This window comes from Lemur catta, chromosome 3 (assembly GCF_020740605.2).
Source record: "Lemur catta isolate mLemCat1 chromosome 3, mLemCat1.pri, whole genome shotgun sequence".
NCBI classification, from domain to species: Eukaryota; Metazoa; Chordata; class Mammalia; order Primates; family Lemuridae; genus Lemur; species Lemur catta.
Genome location: NC_059130.1, coordinates 42,656,958 through 42,675,024, shown reverse-complemented (window position 1 = coordinate 42,675,024; position 18,067 = coordinate 42,656,958). Strand labels below are relative to the sequence as shown.

The following is an 18,067-nucleotide window of genomic DNA, read 5'->3' as shown; positions in this document are numbered from 1 at the left end:
TGCATGTGTTATTTTGGTTGGTGTTTTTTTTGTTTGGTTTTTTTTTTTTTTTGGTCTGATTTGAACTTGACTTTTGTGAGATATTTTTGCATGCTATTGTTTGAATTTGTTTTATAATTTAAACATTGTTTCTTCCTATGCATCTGTGTTTTTCTTTTTGTTATTTTGTTTTGTTTTGTTTTTACTAGGCGACCCCCTCCTGCAGTTCCAGGACGACCATCCTAACCCGGTCATTCATCTCCTTTTGTTTCCAACATGTCTATCCATGGTATTTAAAAGCCCTTCATTTGCACTATATGTCATATGTACATAAAAACTTTTATTTTTGATCCATGTCTATAATAAAAACAAAGTTTATTCTGTATAAAAATGAAATGTGTTCTGTTTCTTTTTCTAAAGAAGACCCAAATTAACACAAGGATTTGTTTCAACTAAAACCAGGTAAGGTGAAAAATACTCTATTTGATCTTTTAAGGAGCTTAATAAAAAAGTTCTTAAAGCATTGCTATTTAAACAGGTCTTTGATGTAGAATAATCATCTATCTTCAATTGAAATTTCTGTCTAAGAATGAAAAGATGAAGAAAAATTCTAGATGTCTAGAAAAGACACAGATGACTAGTTTCAACTCACCTCCAGGAATCCCATTCATAATTATAATTGTACCAAAATATTTTTTCCTATTTTTATTGTTTTTCTAAACACTCTTATGGGAAATAAAATATGTAAGATCATGGAAGAAACTGTAGGTCTGAAACACATAAACGTCACAAATTCTATTTGGCAAATTCAGGGGAGAAAACCCATATCCTTCACCATAAAAGTACAGGTCAAGGAAATGTCGCCAGCTTGAGAAGAAAGACTCTTCATGATGTCAGTAAAGTACCAGGAAAATGGAATCTATCTAAGTTTGAGGGAAAAGGGAACTTTTTTTATGCAACAGTCTTCAAATGTTAATTCCAACTCTGAAAATTTAAGCTATCATTTTTTAACAAGTATACAAAAAATTTGTCCAAATAAAATGTTTATGACTAAGGTGATAATAGTACTTCCTGCCAAATATGTGATCTGAAGCCTTCCCAAAGGTTAGAGATTAAATTCAAATTTTTCTTTTTTGAAAATTTATGTGGCCTAAATTAGAACTTAAAAATAGCCCTTCTCACGTGAGATCATTTCTGAATGTGCCTCCCTTTAGCACTTTAAGATAGAAAACTACATGACAGGAGAGTCAAAAATCATTCAATAGGAATTTGGGTTCCACTTACTTCACATCCAACCTAGGCAAGCCCTGGCAAAGAGAGATGTATAGAAGATATGGACAGGAACCCCGGATTCCAAGATGGAGAGTCCTCATTAATCATGCTCTTTCTTTCAGCCATAAAAAAATCTTTTTTAAGGACTGAGTTCTGCACTCAAAAATGCAAAATCAGTTAAAAATTTCATATGGCCTGTTATATCATTTTTACTTGTGTCCCAGTTCCAGTGACTACCACTTAGAATCACTGGTAACCAAGAAAGTTCAAAGGCTGCAAAGCAAGGCATCAACGGAAGCTCTTGTATACCTGGAAGCAGTTGCACTGATGCAAAATAAGGCCCGGCATACAGCCTTTTGCCCTTCCTTTCACCTTCAGTGCAGGCATTTGATTTTTTAATCAATATTCTTATTGTATTGCATTCTCATCATATAGCATTCTCATCTTAACAGACACATGTTCCCAGATTATTTCATACCACCTCCCCAAAGAAAAAAGAGAGGCTATCAATGGAAAGGTTTTCTCCAAATTCATCTTTGTTAAGTGTTTGGTACTTTTCTGCTTTGTCTTAAACATGAACTTATTTTTATACAGTGTTTCACAGTTATACACAGTTTAGATGTCTAAAGCTTAAATTGACCTGATGAATGATGAGAAACGAAAACTCCAATCATAGTAGAATGAAATGATAACCTTACTCAGTCTTCCTCAACAAAGTGTGTTCCCTTCCTCATAGTCTGTAGATAAGAAAAAGTGGGGAGGGAAATCGAGGTGGGGGCAGGACGCAGCCTGGAGCAAAATTAAACTATGATAAGGTTTGTTAATATGTATTTACTGTTAATAGTGTTTTTATGTTTCATAATGCACCCTTCCCCAACTCTCCCTACCTCCACCTCCACCATCCATATTTAATAAAGAGTTGAAAAGGTACTGCATTCTTCAGAGTTGGTCATAACTCAGACTCAGGAAAAACCAAACTATTATACCTTTAATAAACATAATATTCCTTAAATATTTTCATTCCTTTGTTTATGCATCAAACATTCTTCAACTCATAAAAATGTCCTAGTCATTGGAAACACCAGAGAAGTAACAGGATAAAAATAGCTTACAAAACAGCTAAGTAAGCAATTATAATGCAGTGCCATCATAAGGGAACAGTTTACAGGGAGAACTGTTACTGACTTTAGTACCTAAGCAGCTATTTGAGTTCTAGAATCTTATTACACACTTTACCCAACACATGCTAATGTTCTAGAACATGGTGATTTTGACTTCTGACAATGAAAGGACTAGACCTCATTTCAGCCAATCAGAAACCATACTTTGCATTCCAAATGGGATAAAGCAAGACTCTAAATCACAGAGATGATGGTTAAGGAAAAGGCTATTCGTATCAGAACAGTGAAGTGCTCTGTTAGCTTTGCTTGACTCCTAACAGAAAGGCTTTGGATTCAGTACTCCATAGCAGCCTTCCACGGGGAGCAGTGAGGGGAGCCCGAGTTCCCCAGTCTTCAGCTGGAAAAACCCAGAACATCTAAGGGATGGAGAAAAGAGAACTAAAGGTAGGAAAAAATAAACAGAACTTCCAATCCCTTTCTTATGGGGTGTCACTGGTAAATAAATGTAAGCCTTGGGAACCACATATATATACATCCAGGGGTGTTACAACAGACATCTGAGAAGACGAAAGCCAAAAGAAGGTAAGGAAATAACCCCTGCTGTTGCAGGCAATGACGGGTTTGGAGCCTGACATACTTCAATGTTCTTTATCCTATAGCTTAAAAAATTGTTGTATTGCCAACACCTGTTTTATAACTCAGCATTAAGTATGATAAAAAAAATCCTCAGAAAATTGATAATGAATTATTTAGTCCAGTTCCCTGTGATTCTGAAGTAAAGCTTCCGAAGCATGAATCCATTTTAAAACCATGAACTTCACTCACAGAGAGTTAAGATTGCTGAAGGAGAAAAAATTTTTGTAGGCTTTTTCGATTACTACAGTCTCTACCTGAATAAATCACCTGGAGCTTACAACACTACATCACTGTATGTCCCTCCCTTTAAAGAGATATACCAGCTGCCTCCATTAACATAGCACAGACACTGCTTCACTTACGATGGGATGTGTCCCAATAAACCTATAGTAAGTGGAAAATATCATTAAGTTGAAAATACATTTAATACTCGGATGAACCCATGGTAAAGTCAAGAACTCGTAACAGTTGAAACATCATAAGTTGGGGACCATCTTTATATACCAGTTGTTTGTTGTTGTTTTTAATGCTGCAAGTTACTACTGAATCACAATACTGTCAACATATTAGGAAGATCAAATTAGGCTTCGGGCTATTGGCTGAGTCAAAACTGCAGACTGCTACTCCCATACTAGGTGTTTGATCAAATCAAATGTTACCATACTTTCACATCTTTAATGAACCTGAGCCGTAGCAGGTACAGGGTAAAGAAAGCACCAGCAACCCCAGCAGGCTGAAGAGACTTAAGGATCCTTGAGACAGTAACCAAGAAGTCACTAAAAAGGGTTCTGCCTATCAAAACAGCTGCTACCAAAGTACGGTGTTGATGCTCCATGTTACGCTATCTAAAAACATTAGTCTTTCAGGCTCTTAAAGGCTGTATTTTCCTCCCCTGGCTCTTGTCCCTGAGGGTGCTTTTCAGGAAGCAATGGAGAGGACGTTAGAGCCAAGCAGACAGTGCCTTCTTCTTTTTTTTTTTTTTAAAGACAAAAAATACTCAGCTACATACACAAAAGCTGCCTGGGGCCTAAAAGATTGGGAGGCCCACAGTGTTCTCACTGACCAGAGTCTAAACGTCACTTGGGCCTGGCACAAGGTCACAGGCCCATCCTGGAGCGGCGGGCAGTGAGCCAGCCCAGCCTGGGCAGGAGAAGCAGCTTTTCTAAGCCAGTTTTTACAGGGGCCCAAGGGACCGCAGTTTCCCTTGACCTCAGCATTGGTGAAATCAATTTGTCCCATCATGCCAACAGCATTATTGTCAAAGAATTATAGGCCAGTGCGAGTCTGTTTAGGGCAGAAGACCTGGGACTGATCCTGAATGTCATTTGAACCTCTGGGACTGATCCTGAATGTCATTTGAACCTCGATGATGACTGATACCAGTTGGTATCAGAAAAGGTTATTTAACTTTCTAAGCCCCCTCCTCGGGCCCTTTTACCCCGCATTTCCTGCTGGGCATGAGTAGGCACAGGCACGACAGCGTTGCGAGGCCCGTGGTGCTGAGCAAATGCCGGACAGTTGGGAAACAGCTGATTCTTACCTGCCCCGCCCCTGGGGAATCATCCCGCTGTAATCACAGGAATATACTTGAGAGGAAAATGGTGTTTCGTTTGGTTGGTGATTGCTCTTGTTTCCCAAGGTAAACAAAGCAATATGGATGGCACCTGCAAGTTGCAAAAGCCAAAAGCATTGGCATGGTCTAAGCTAGCGTGGCCCCCGGAACGTCTTCAGCTGTTTCTGATTTGCCTCTGCCCTGCAGCTGAGCTCTCTGGCAAAATTCCCTGATTCTTCAGCAAAACTCCTTATATCGTCAACCTACCCTCTGGATATGGATTTCATAATCTTGCTCTCACAAAACCAGATTTTCTCTAAAAGCACTGCTTCCCCTTCAGCCTCCACAGAAGGTGGCAGCTTGGCTCCCATAGCTCTCATGCTGCTGGGCCTGAAGCGGGCTAGTTATCCTTATTTTTGTTTTTACTTTCAGATTCTTCCTTCCTCCTCCCTGAAACCCCCAGCTCTGAACCTCACGGCTTCAGATTATAGCACACACTACCCCACACTGTTGCTTTTAACTACCAACCTCCAATTCATTCTCCCTTATTTCTCCATGATTTCAGCTCCTGTTTCACTGTCACTCCCTCCAGTGCTACTCCTGTCTTAATTGTTTCCATATACTTGTAGGTAATCCATTCTCACCCTGCCTCTCATTTTCTTGAACTTCACTTTTCCAATGGTCTTGCCCTTTACTCTACGTCAGCTACTTATTGCCAAAATTATAATCACACCCATACATATATACCTTTTCCCCTCACCCTTCTCTCAATTTGATAAAACCACCACTCTGGGTAAATACAACTCTCTACCTCCTGTGGTCTGCACCTGTGTAACTCTGCATGGTTTGGAAAACACACACAAGCGCACACACTGCCCCCCCAAAACCAAGCTAGCTGGTTTCACTTTAAATTCATAGCCACCATACTCAGGTGAGCCTTTAATACTACCAGCCCATTATCCTGAGCATCCCTAGTTCATCCACTCTCCCAAGGTCCTAAGCTATCTCAGACCTTCTTCTCTCTCCCTCATGCTCTTGTCATTTGCCCTGTCCATCCTCACTCTCAGCTGATTCTTTGCCTCCAACTTCCCTGAGAAAATTAAAGCATTCAGAAGAGAACTTCCAAAGAATTTCATCGCCTCACTACCCACTTACCAATGTTTCCATATGCTCTGACTTCCCTCGATTACCAGGGATCACCTGCCCCTGCTCTCGTCTAAAGCCAGTCTTTCCATTTGTGCAAACGATCCCATCTCCTCTCACTTAATCAAGGATATTGCCCCAGCAGTTCTTCCCTCTCTCACATCACCAACTATCACTCTTTACTGTTTCATTTCAATCAGCATACAAACATGCCATCATTTCTGTCTTCAGTCCCTCTTGCAGTTTCTGTCCTATTTCCTGGCTCCCCTTTGAAGCAGAACTTTCAGAAATCTGTCTGAACTTGCTGCTCCAATTCCTGTTCTTATTCTCTCTTAAATCTGCTCCAAATAGGTTTTAATTCCCACTATTCCAACAAAAACCTGTTTTTTTCAAGAACACCATTGACCTTATTGTTAAATCCAATAGTCAATTCTCAGTTCTTGTCTTGCTTGATTTACCGTATTTTTATATAAGCACAGTTGATCACTCACTCTCTCTTAAAACACATTCTGCACTTGGTTTTCAAGACACAAAACTCTTTTGATTTTCCTCTGCCTCAGTGGTTTTGTCATCAAAATCTTTTTGTTTGTTCTTCTTCTCCCCAACATTTTACTTTGGAGTTCTCGGTCCTCTTCTCTGTCTACACCCACTTCATTGGTGATCTCATCCAGTCTCATAGCATTAAATACCATTTATATTGCCAACAAATCCCAAATTTATATCTCCATTTCATACATCTATCTCTCAAATTCCAAGCTCATATTTCCTATTCTCTACTCAACATTTCAGCCTGGATGTCTACAAGACATTTCATACCCTACATGCCCCAAACTGAAGTTCTAATCTTCCTCCCCAAAATCTCCAGTTACCTTCCCTCTTCCCCCATTTCAATTAATACTATAGTCATCTGTCAATTTGCTCAAGTGAAAAACCTTAATTTATAACTTCTCTTTCTTTCACACCCTACATCTAATACATCACGTAGCCTGTTGGCTTTACTTTCAAATTATATACAGACTATTTTTTGCCACTTCCTCTGCTGTCACTCTGTGCTGAGCCACCACCATCCCTTGCTTTGATTGCCACTAGAGCTCCCTAATGCTTCTTCCTGTGTCTACTCTTGCCCCACAGCAACCAGAATGAACCTTTCAAAATGTATGTCAGCTCCTAGCCCCATTTTTCTCCATGACCCTCCAATGAATGACTCTCATCTCAGAGTGAAAGCCAGAATCCTTTTACTACGCTGCAATGTCGCAAATAACCCAGCCTCCTACATTACCTCTCTGACTTCATCTTCTCTTCTCCTTGTTCACTCCACTTCAGCCTCTCCTTGCTGTTCCCCAAGCATGCCAAGTGTTCTCTGTCCAGAGCCTCTGCAGCAGGTTTACCCTCTGCCTGGAATGCTCTCCCCCAGGCAATCTGGATTATTCTGTCACTTCTGTCAAGTCTTTGGTTAAATGTTACCTTTTCCATGAGACCTACTTGGACTCCCTTATTTAACACTATGACACTGTTTTTCTTTTTTTTTGTAACGTTTATTACCTTCCATTTATGTTTATTATCTGTCTCCTCCTGCTAGAATGCAAGCTCTATTAAGACAAGGCACTTTGTCTTTTTTATTCATAGGTATATGCCAAGCATATAGAACAATATTTGTCACACAGTAAGTACTCAATAAATATTTGTTGATGATAACTTCCTGAGGCCACACATCATAACATATGAGTAGTAGAAAGTGAATAGAGGTAGGCCTAGGTAGACATTAACTATTTTGTTGGATATTGGGGAAGAGAATAAGGGATACAGAGGACAATAAGGGATTTGAAAAAGCACTCAAAGCAACTGCCTACCATTAACCTTTGGCCCTGGATGCAGTTCAGCTGTCAGAAACACAAAGTAGCAGCCCAAACTGGCAATATTGATTAGGCAAGTTCCTAACCCACTCTGAGTCTCCATCTCCTTAACTGTAAACTAGAAATGAAATTCTTACAGGATTGTTATGAGAGGCAAACACAATAATGTCTGTTCAGGGTTTCTGTTGCTTCCTGATACAGGCTTGGGAGGTTGTGTGTTTATAGGAATTTATCCATTTCCCCTATGTTTTCTAGTTTGTGTGCATAGAAGTTTTTGTAGTATTCACAGATGATATTTTGTATTTCTGTGGTACCAGTTGTAATGTCTCCCTTTCATTTCTCATTCAGCTTGTTAGAGTCCTTTCTACTTCTGGTTAATCAGCTAATTGTCTATTGATTTTATTTATGTTTTCAAGGAACCTCTTTTTGTTTCATTGATCTTTTTTTTTGTTTTTGGTTTCCATTTTGTTTAGTTTTGCTCTGAGCTTTGTTATTTCTTTTATTCTGCTGGCTTGGGGTTTGGTTTGTTCTTCCTTTTCTAGTTCCTTGAGATGTGACATTAGGTTGTTAATTTGCAACATTTCTGTCTTTTTGATGTAGGTATTTAAGGCTATGAATTTCCCCTTAGGACTGCTTTTGCTGTACCCCATATATTTTGATAGCTTGTGTCTCCTCTGTCATTCAGTTAAAGGAATCTTTTTATTTCCATCTTAATTTCAGGTTGTTTAATTTCCATGACTTTGTATAAATTTGAGTGTTTCTCTTGGAGCTGATTTCTAGTTTTATTCCACTGTGGTTTGAGAGGATACAGTGGTATAATTTCAATTTTTATGAATTTGCTGAGACTTGTTTTGTGGCCTGAGATATGATCAGTCTTGAAGAATGTCCCTTGTGCCAATGAGAAGAATGTATATTCAGTAGTTTTAGGGTAGAATGTTTTGTAAATGTCTGTTAGGTCCATTTGTTCTAGAGTCTTATTTAAGTTCAGTGTTTCTTTATTGATCTTCTGCTTCACTGATCTGTTCAGCTCTGTCAGTGAGGTGTCGAAGTCCCTGGCAATAATGATGCCACTTTTTATATCTTTGCTTAGATCTAGTAGGATTTGCCTTATGAACCTGGGATTTCCTGTGTTAGGTGCATATACCTTTAGAATTATTATGTATTCTTCGTGAATCCCTCCATTTACCCATTATATAATGACCCTCTTTGTCTTTGTTTTTTTTTTACCATTGTTGATGTAAAGTCTATTTTATCTGATATGAGAATGGCCACACCTGCTTACTTTGGTTTCCTTTTTTTTTTTTCCATCACTTTACCTTGAGTCTGTGTGAGTCCTTGTGAGTTAGATGTTTTTCTTAAAGATAGCTTATACTTGGGGTGTGTTTTTTCATCCATTCAGCCTATCTGTGTCTTTGAAGTGGGGCATTAAGACTGTTCACATTCAGTGTTAGTATGGATATGTGGGATACTGTTCTGTTCATCATGTTAGATAATACGTGTTGTTTTGTTTTCCCTCTTGTGCTATTGTTTTACAAGAGCTGCGATCTTTAACTTTAGGATGCTTTTACATTGGCGGGTGTCTATTGTGCTGTTCCACGTATAATGCAGTTCTGAGTATTTCCTGTAGGGCAGGTCTAGTAGTGACAAATTCCCTTAGTGTTTGCTTGTCTAAAGAAGTCTTTATTTCTCCTTCATTCATGAAACTTAGTTTTGCAGGATACAAAATTCTTGCCTGGCAGTTATTCTCTTTTAGAACACTAAAGATGGGGCCTCAATCCCTTATGGCTAGTAAGGTCTCCACTGAGAGGTCTGCTGTTAGCCTAATGGGTTTTCTTTTGTAGGTTAGTTGTTGCTTTCATCTTGCTGATGTAGAATTTTTTCCTTCATTTTGACTTTGGCCAAGTTGATGACTATGTGTCTTGGAGATGTGCTATTCACTATGAATCTTTCCAATGTTCCATTACCATCTTGTATCTAGATATCTGAATTTCTGGTGATACAGGGAAGTGTTCCTCAATAATTCCCTTGAATACGTTTTCCATGCTTTTTGCTTTTTCTTTTTCTCCCTCTGGTATACCCATAATTCATATATTGGTTCACTTTAGATAGTCCTGTATTTCTCATTCTCCTTTATTGTTTTTTCTGCATCTTTGACTGGGTTAGTTCAAGAGCCTTATCTTTAAGTTCTGAGATTCTTTCTTCTGCTTTGTTTAGCCTGTTATTGAAGCTTTCTGCTGTATTTTGAAATTCCCTAAATGGTTCTTTCATTTCTTTAAGTTCTGCTATGTCCTTATGTTGTCTAGCTCTTTAGTGACTTTTTCATTTTATTCATTGATATCCTAAAATGTTTTTGGCTTCTTTGTATTGGTTTTCAACTTTCTCTTCAATCTCATTCATCTTATTTGCCATCCATATTCTGAATTCCATTTCTGACATTTTGGAAGAAATAGAAATGCTGAATAGACCACTAACAAGCAGCAAGATTGAAGCAGTAACTAAAAAAATCTCCCAAAAAGCAAAAAAAAAAAAAAAGCCCCAGACCAGACAGATTCACAGCCAAATTCTACCAGATCTACAAAGAAGAACTGGTACCTATTCTACAGAAACTATTCCATAACATTGAGAAGGAGGGAATCCTCCCTAACTCATTCTATGAAGCCAGTATCACCTTGATACCAAAGCCAAGAAAGGACACAACAAAAAAAGAAAACTACAGACCAATATCCCTTATGAACATAGATGCAAAAATGCTCAACAAAATACTAGCAAACTGAATTCAATAGAACAGCAAAAAGGTAATTTACCAGGATTAAGTGGGTTTCATCCCAGGGATGCAAGGATGGTTTAACATATGCAAATCAATAAACATGACTCACCACATAAACAGATACAAAAGCAAAGACTATATGATCATCTCAATAACTGCAGAAAAAGCATTCATTAAAATCCAGAACTCATTGATGACAAAAACCCTCAACAAACTAGGCATAGAAGGAATATATCTCAAGTTAATAAAAGCCAACTATGACAAACCCACAGCCAACATCGTACTGAATGAGGAAAACTTGAAAGAACTGGAACAAGACAAGGGTGCCCACTGGTCACCATTTCTATTCAACATAGTTCTGGAAGTCCTAGCCAGAGCAATCAAGTAAGAGAAAAAAATGAAGGGTATCCAAATCAGGAAAGAGAAGGTCAAACTATCCCTCTCTACTGATGACATGATCTTATATCTAGAAAACCTGAAAGACTCCACCAAAAGACTCCTGGAATTGATAAATACATTCAGCAAAGTCTCAGGTTACAAAATCAATGTATACAAATCACTAGCATTTCTATACGCTAATCACAGTCAAGCTGGGAGTCAAATCAAGGACACAATGCCAATTACAATAGCTATAAAGAAAATAAAATACCTAGGAATATACTTAACCAAGGAGGTGAAAGATCTCTGAAGGGAGAACTACAAAACACTGATTTAAAAAAAATCATAGATGACAAACACAAGTGGAAAAGCATCCCATGCTCATGGATTGGTAGAATCAACAGCATTAAAATGTTCATACTGCCCAAAGTGATTTACAGATTCAATGCAATCCCCTTGAAAATACCAATGTCATATTTCACAAATCTAGAAAAAATAATTCTATACTTCATTTGGAACAAAAAAAGAACACAAATAGCCAAAGTAATCTTAAGCAAAAAGAACAAATCTGGAGGTATCACATTACCTGACTTCAAGTTATACTACAAGGTCTTATATAACCCAAACAGCATGATACTGGTACAAAAGTAGAGACATAGACCAATGGAACTGAATAGAGAACCTGGTATTAAAACCATCTACCTACAACCAACTGATCTTCAACAAAGTGGACAACAACATAGACTAGGGACAGGAAGCTCTTCAACTAATGGTCCTGGGAAAACTGGATAGCCACATGCAGAAGGATGAAACAAGACCCATCTCTCTCATTAGATACAAAAATTAATTCAAGATGGGTAAAAGACTTAAATGTAAGGCATTAAACCATAAAAATTCTAGAAGAAAACATAGAAAAAACTCTTAAACATTGTCCTAGACAAATAATTTATGACTAAGACCCCAAAGACAAACATAGCAACAACAAAAATATATACGAGGCTTAAGTTAAATTAAAAAGCTTCTGCACAGCAAAGGAAATAATCCAACAGAGTAAGTAGACAACCTACAAAATGGGAGAAAATATTCACAAACTATACATCCAATAAAGGGATAATATCCAGAATCTACAAAGAACTCAAACAAATCAGCAAGAAAATAATGAACACCCCATTTAAAAGTGGGCAAAAGACATGAACAGAAGTTTTTCTAAGGAAATAGAAAGATAAAAAGAAGTCATTTTATCAGAAAGACACCTGCACTTGAATATTTATAACAGCACAATCCACAATTGCAAAGATGCAGAATCAACACAAGTGCCCATCAACTCATGAGTGGATTAAGAAAATGTGATATATAATATATATACCATAGAGTACTACTCATCCATAAAAAGGAATGAAATAATATCATTTCCAGCATGTGCACTGAATGGGGAATGGACACGCTTGAAGCTCTGACTTGGGGGGTAGGGGGGGAGCCAGGAGCGGGGTGAAGGGCAATATACACAACCTAAACATTTTTACCCCCATAATATGTGAAATAAAAAATATATATATATCATTTGCAGCAACTTGGATGGAACTGGAGGCCATTATCCTAAGCCAAGTATCTCAAGAATGGAAAAACAAATACCACATGTAGTCTCTAATAATTGGGAGCTAAACAAAGGGCACACACAGGCAGAAAGAGATGTTAAGGTCATTGGAAACCAAGAAAAGGGGAGGGTGGGAGGGGGTGAGGGGTAAATCTTACCTACTGGATACAATGAACACTATTCTGGCGATGGGCACATTAAAGGCCCCACCTTAAGTATTACACAAGATATCCATGTAACAAAAACCTGTGTACTCCTTAAATTTTGAAATGAAAAAAAATAAAAAAGATAACATATAAAAAGATCATAGCAAATTACCTAGCATACACTGCGTGCTCTAAAATGAAGATGCCGTTATTTGTCAAACCCCAGTGTGCTATTTACTTCCTGAATTTACAGAGACCTCAGAAGGTATAGTAATTTCCCATACCACAATTCAGCAAGAATTTCAAGACGCTCATTGAATTTCATTATAAAAGGAATATCACTAACTTCCACAAGATGGCACTGTGTCCCAGCCCTGTATCCCTGAATTCAGTGAGCTTGAAATATTGTATAATTGTGTAACTGATGCCCTCTGCTGACTTGTTTTCTTTTTCTTGTCCTGGAGCCTTTGGCTTAGAAGATATAAATGATGACTCCATATGCATCCTCATATATATGCTCGGCATGAATTTTTAAATCCACAATTTAAGTCAGCTGTCTAAAGTCCTTCAAAGTTTACAGTACTGACATAAGCATGCAGTCATGACACTGACATCAATATGATCTCCACACAGAACCACTCAGATGTGCATGCCTTCTTGCTACAACCAATCATAAATCAGCTGCATCAGTGCACAAAATAAAGTACACCTGCAACCCTGTAGCTCTACCTCTCCTTGATCCCTTCCATCCCAACATCAATCCTTAGCACCATTTTGGAGGGGTGGGCAAAGCTACCTCCCTATTCCTCTGTCCTTGCTCTCACTTGCCACATCACTCTCCAGCCTTACCTATAACTTAGAGTGACAAGAAGCAGAGCTGCGTGCAGGGGGAGAAGAGCAGACAGCTTCTTAAGCAAACAGGTATTTGACAGGTTGGGATTTAATTCTGATGCTATTGTAACCTCCCCCTCACTTTCCCCCTTACCTCCAACACATACCATAGCACTCTTGAGAAAGCGAAATAATTATTATATTCTACTTGCACCCTTTCACTGTGGTTTAAATATAAGATACTAACTAGATCACTGAATTTAAGTGATGAGTAACTGTCCAAAAAACTGCTATACTAGGTCAAACCAATTGTTTTCTAGGCCTGAATCCCTATGCCAGCAGCAACTCAAAGGGGCATGTCACAGGTGAGCCTCATCATCCTTCTGATGGCAACACGTAAGGGCTCTGAATTTCTTAACATTTTCTTAACATTTATAGCTGTTTTATTTGCAATTTTTCTTAAACCTCTTTGGAATCCATTTTGGTTCCTGGCCTGTAAGACTTCTTGGAGTTGCATGCAAAAAGTGTATAAAATTATATTTTCATTTGCCTTAAACTTACCTTGCTCAAATTCCAAAGAGTGTCATCTCCTATAAGGCATGATTTGGTGAACAAATCAACATTTCCTTTTACCCTTGGTAATTTTATAGGCAACAAGTACATCTCCCTTAAGCCTTCCTTACAGCCTGTGGTGTTCTATTCTCTAATCTGTTTTCATACAGCAGCTTCCTTTCCCTTTGATTCCTATAATTTTGATTATTGTAGTCATCCTTCTGTGTCCTGCCTAATTCCACTGTAGCCTGGCTGTGGGAGCAACCAATTATGTACAAAGAATTCCAAGTACAAAACCACTGGATTCTATTTATATTTCAAATACCATTCTAAATTATGCCCAGAATGTTGAGCCAATTCCCTCTGAATACAATTAATATGTATGAAATACTTTAGCCTGGATGTACCATCTCAAGCATTTCAAACTTAACATGCCCCATTCTTATTATCTACTTCACACACACACCTGACATTCTCACTTGTTTGTTCATGACATAATGGAAACACAAATCCATTCAAGTGATAAGCCCCAGGGTTATCCTCTACTCCTCTTCTCTCCCCACTTGAAGTTACCAAATTCTCTGAAAAGTTAATCTGCCACTCACCTCCATGCCCACTGCCATCACCCTCAGTCCAGACCTTCATTTTTCACCACTATTGCCACAAGAGTTCTCCATGCTTAGTCCCTATAGTTCAGCCTCAAAACTGCTGCCAGAATTAGCATTCATATTCAGGCATACCTCATTTTATTGTGCTTCCCTTTATTGCACTTCGCAGATACTGAGTTTTTTCCAACTTGAAGGTTTTGGCAACCCTGCATCAAGCAAGGCTATCAGCACCGTTGGTCCAACATCATATGCTCACTTCATGTCTCTATGTCACATTTTGGTGATTCTTGCAATATTTCCAATGTTTTTATTGTTGCTGTATCTATTATGGTTATCTATGATCAATGATCTTTGGTGTTAGTATTGTAATTGTTTTTGGGTGCTACAAATTATGCCCATACGAGACAATGAACTTACTCCATAAATGTTTTGTGTGTTCTTACTACTCCACCAACTGGCTGTTCCCCTCTTCTTTTATTTCTTGATACAACAATATTAAAATTAGGCCAATTAATAACCCTACAATGGCCTCTTAGTGTCTAAATGAAAGGAAGAGTAGGATGTCTCTCACTTTAAATCAAAAGTAGAAATGATTAAGCTTAGTGAGGAAGGCATGTTGAAAGTCAAGATAGGCTGAAGGCTAGGCCTCTTGCACCAATCACCCAAGTTGTGAATGCAAAGTAAAGTTGTTGAAGGAAATTAAAAGTGCTATTCCAGTGAATGCACAGAAATGATAAGAAAGCAAAACAGCCTCATTGCTGATATGGAGAAAATGTTAGTGGTCTGGATAGAGGATCAAACCAACCACAACATTCTCATGAGCCAAAGCCTAATCCAGAGCAAGGACCTAATTCTCTTCAGTTCTGTGAATGTTGAGAGAGGTGAGGAAACTACAGAAGTTTGAAGCTAGCAGAGATTGGTTCACAAGATTTAAGGAAAGAAGTCATCTTCATAACATAAAAGCACAAGGTGAAGCAACAAGTGCTAATGAAAAGCTGTAGCAAGTTATCCAGAAGATCTAGCTAAGATAATTGATAAAGATAACTACACCAAACAATTGATTTTCAATGTAGATGAAACAGCCTTATATTGGAAGATGCCATCTAGAACTTTCATAGATAGAGGGAAGTCAATGCCTGGCTCCAAAGCTTCAAAGGACACTGACTCTTTTGGTAGGGGTTAATGCAGCTGGTAACTTTAAGTTGAAGCCACTGGGCATTTGCCATTCTGAAAATCCTAGGGCCCTTAAGAATTATGCTAAATGTGCTCTGTCCGTGCTCTAGAAATGAAACAACAAAACCTGGATGACAGCACATCTGTTCACAGCATGGTTTAATGAATATTTTAAGCCCAAAGTTCAGACCCACTATTAAGAACGATTTTTTTTTTCCCAAAACATTACTGCTCATTGACAATACACCTAGTTCCCCAAGAGCTCTGATGGAGATATACAAGGAGATGAATATTGTCTTCATGCCTGCCAACACAACATCCATTCTGCAGCCCATGGATCAAGGAGTAATTTCAACTTTCAAGTCTTATTTAAGAAATACATTTTTAAGTCTATAGCTGCCATATATAGTGATTTCTGTAGTGGATCTGGGCAAATTAAATTGAAAACCTTGTAGAAAGGATTCACCATTCTAGTTGCCATTAAGAACATTCATGCATGATTCACAGGAAGAGGTCAAAATATCAACATTAATAGGAGTTGGAACATGTTGATTCCAACCCACATGGATGATTTTAAGGGGTTCAGTGCAGCAAGTTACTCCAAATGTGTCAGAAATAGCAAGAAAACTAGAATTAGAAGTGGTGCCTAAAGATGTGACTGAATTGCTGCAATTTCATGACAGAACTTGAACAAATGAGGAGTTGCTTGTTATGAATGAGCAGAGAAAGTGGTTTCTTGAGAAGGAATCTACTCCTGGTGAAGACGTTGTGAACACTGTTGAAATGACAAGAAAGGATTTAGAATACTAGATGAAATTAGTTGATAAAATAGGTACAGGGTTTGAGAGGATTGACTCCAATTTTAAAAGAAGTACCATGAGTAAAATGCTATGAAATAGCTTCACATGCTACAGAGAAATCTTTTGTGAAGACTGATGCAGCAACTTTGTTGTTCTCTTATTTTAAGAAATTGCCACAGCCACCGAGCCTTCACCACACACCACCCTGATCAGTAAGCAGACATCAAGGCAAGATCCTCTACCAGCATAAAGATTCCAACTCACAGAAGGCTCCGATGATTGTTAGCATTTTTTAGCAATAAAGTATTTTCAAATTAGGGTATGTATATCAGTTTCTTAGATATAATGTCATTACACACTTAAACAACTATAATGTAATGTAAACATAACTTTTATATGCACTGGAAAACCAAAAAACTTGTGTGAACCACCTTATTGCGATATTTGTTTCATTGTAGTGGTCTGGAACCAAAACCACAGTATCTCTGAGGTATGCCTATGTATCTATTTATCTATCCACATATATATATATATGAATGATATACATACTTTGTATATTTTTATATATATACTTATATATGATGTATCATCTATCTACTTATACAGTATTATCACATCCCTTTTCAAAAGCCCCATAATTTGCCACTGACCACAGGATACAATAATGCAAAGTATTCAGCACTCTCAGACCTCAGTCCCTCTCACTACAGCCCATTTATGCTGTGCTCTCTCCACTGCCAGAACACTTCAGGTCCTGTTCACCTTGGCACACACTGCTGACTCTGGTTATATCCTCCTCCGTACAGCCACTACTTTTCTACCTGAATTGAGTTTGGGGCCTCACCCTGCACTCTCACATCAACCTCACAACTCCCCACCCCCCACCATCTCCACACTGAACTTTTGTAGCCACCAGACTAAAATAAGATCAGGACTTACGTACTCCAAATACTACACAGTGTGACAGGGAAGAGCTGAAAATGATAGCACAGACAGATTAAAACATCCCATTGAGGAACTATTCTTCAAAATTTGGAGAACTTTCTGCTCAGCAACATGCATGCAGTTGCTCAGTGAGTTTGCTAAAGTCAACAGTTGGAAACCCATTCAAATAAAGCAAATGTATTAAAACATAAAAAACAAAAACCACAATTTTACACAATTCTTCACTACCTGCAACCACAAACACCTAGCCTTGCTCCTGATGTGGACCATGGAATAATTATGAGCCAATTCTGGCCACTCTCGAGGCATGAGAAAGCCAAACCCAACATAGGCAGTAGACCCGTGCTTTGGGCTCCACAGGTCAGTCTCTGAGACCCTTCCCTCCCCATCAGCCAGTGTCCTTGGATATGTGAAAGCAGTCTAACTGACCTTAGGGAAAACCACCCATTTTTATCATGAAACATAATATTCAGCTGCCCAAATAAAAATCAAAAAAACAATGTTAGATGACAAGAGCTGAAGACACTAGTTCAAAATCCTCTTCAAGACATTTGTGAGAAATCTTTGTTCAGAGAACTAACAACATTACTTCTTAGGAATACCACTCCCCTGATAATACTTCTAATTTGAAATTAATTTCTAGTGATAAGGGGACAGTACAGAAACTGGCCCCTGGTGAATTACCCCAGGAAGAACCATTATTCTGGGAGGAACCTG

At 38.3% G+C, this 18,067-nt stretch overlaps 1 protein-coding gene across 2 annotated transcripts in view; it reads left to right on the top strand.

The window, feature by feature from the left end:
* The window catches only part of DNM3 (dynamin 3), a 534,534-nt gene extending 534,164 nt beyond the window's left edge, over positions 1–370 (top strand). For both annotated transcript variants that reach the window (XM_045547356.1, XM_045547359.1), the window contains one exon: positions 189–370. In XM_045547356.1, coding sequence (XP_045403312.1) covers positions 189–225 — 37 coding nt within the window. In that variant the 3' untranslated portion in view covers positions 226–370. The remainder of the gene's footprint in view (positions 1–188) is intronic.
* Positions 371–18,067: the final 17,697 nt, after the last annotated feature.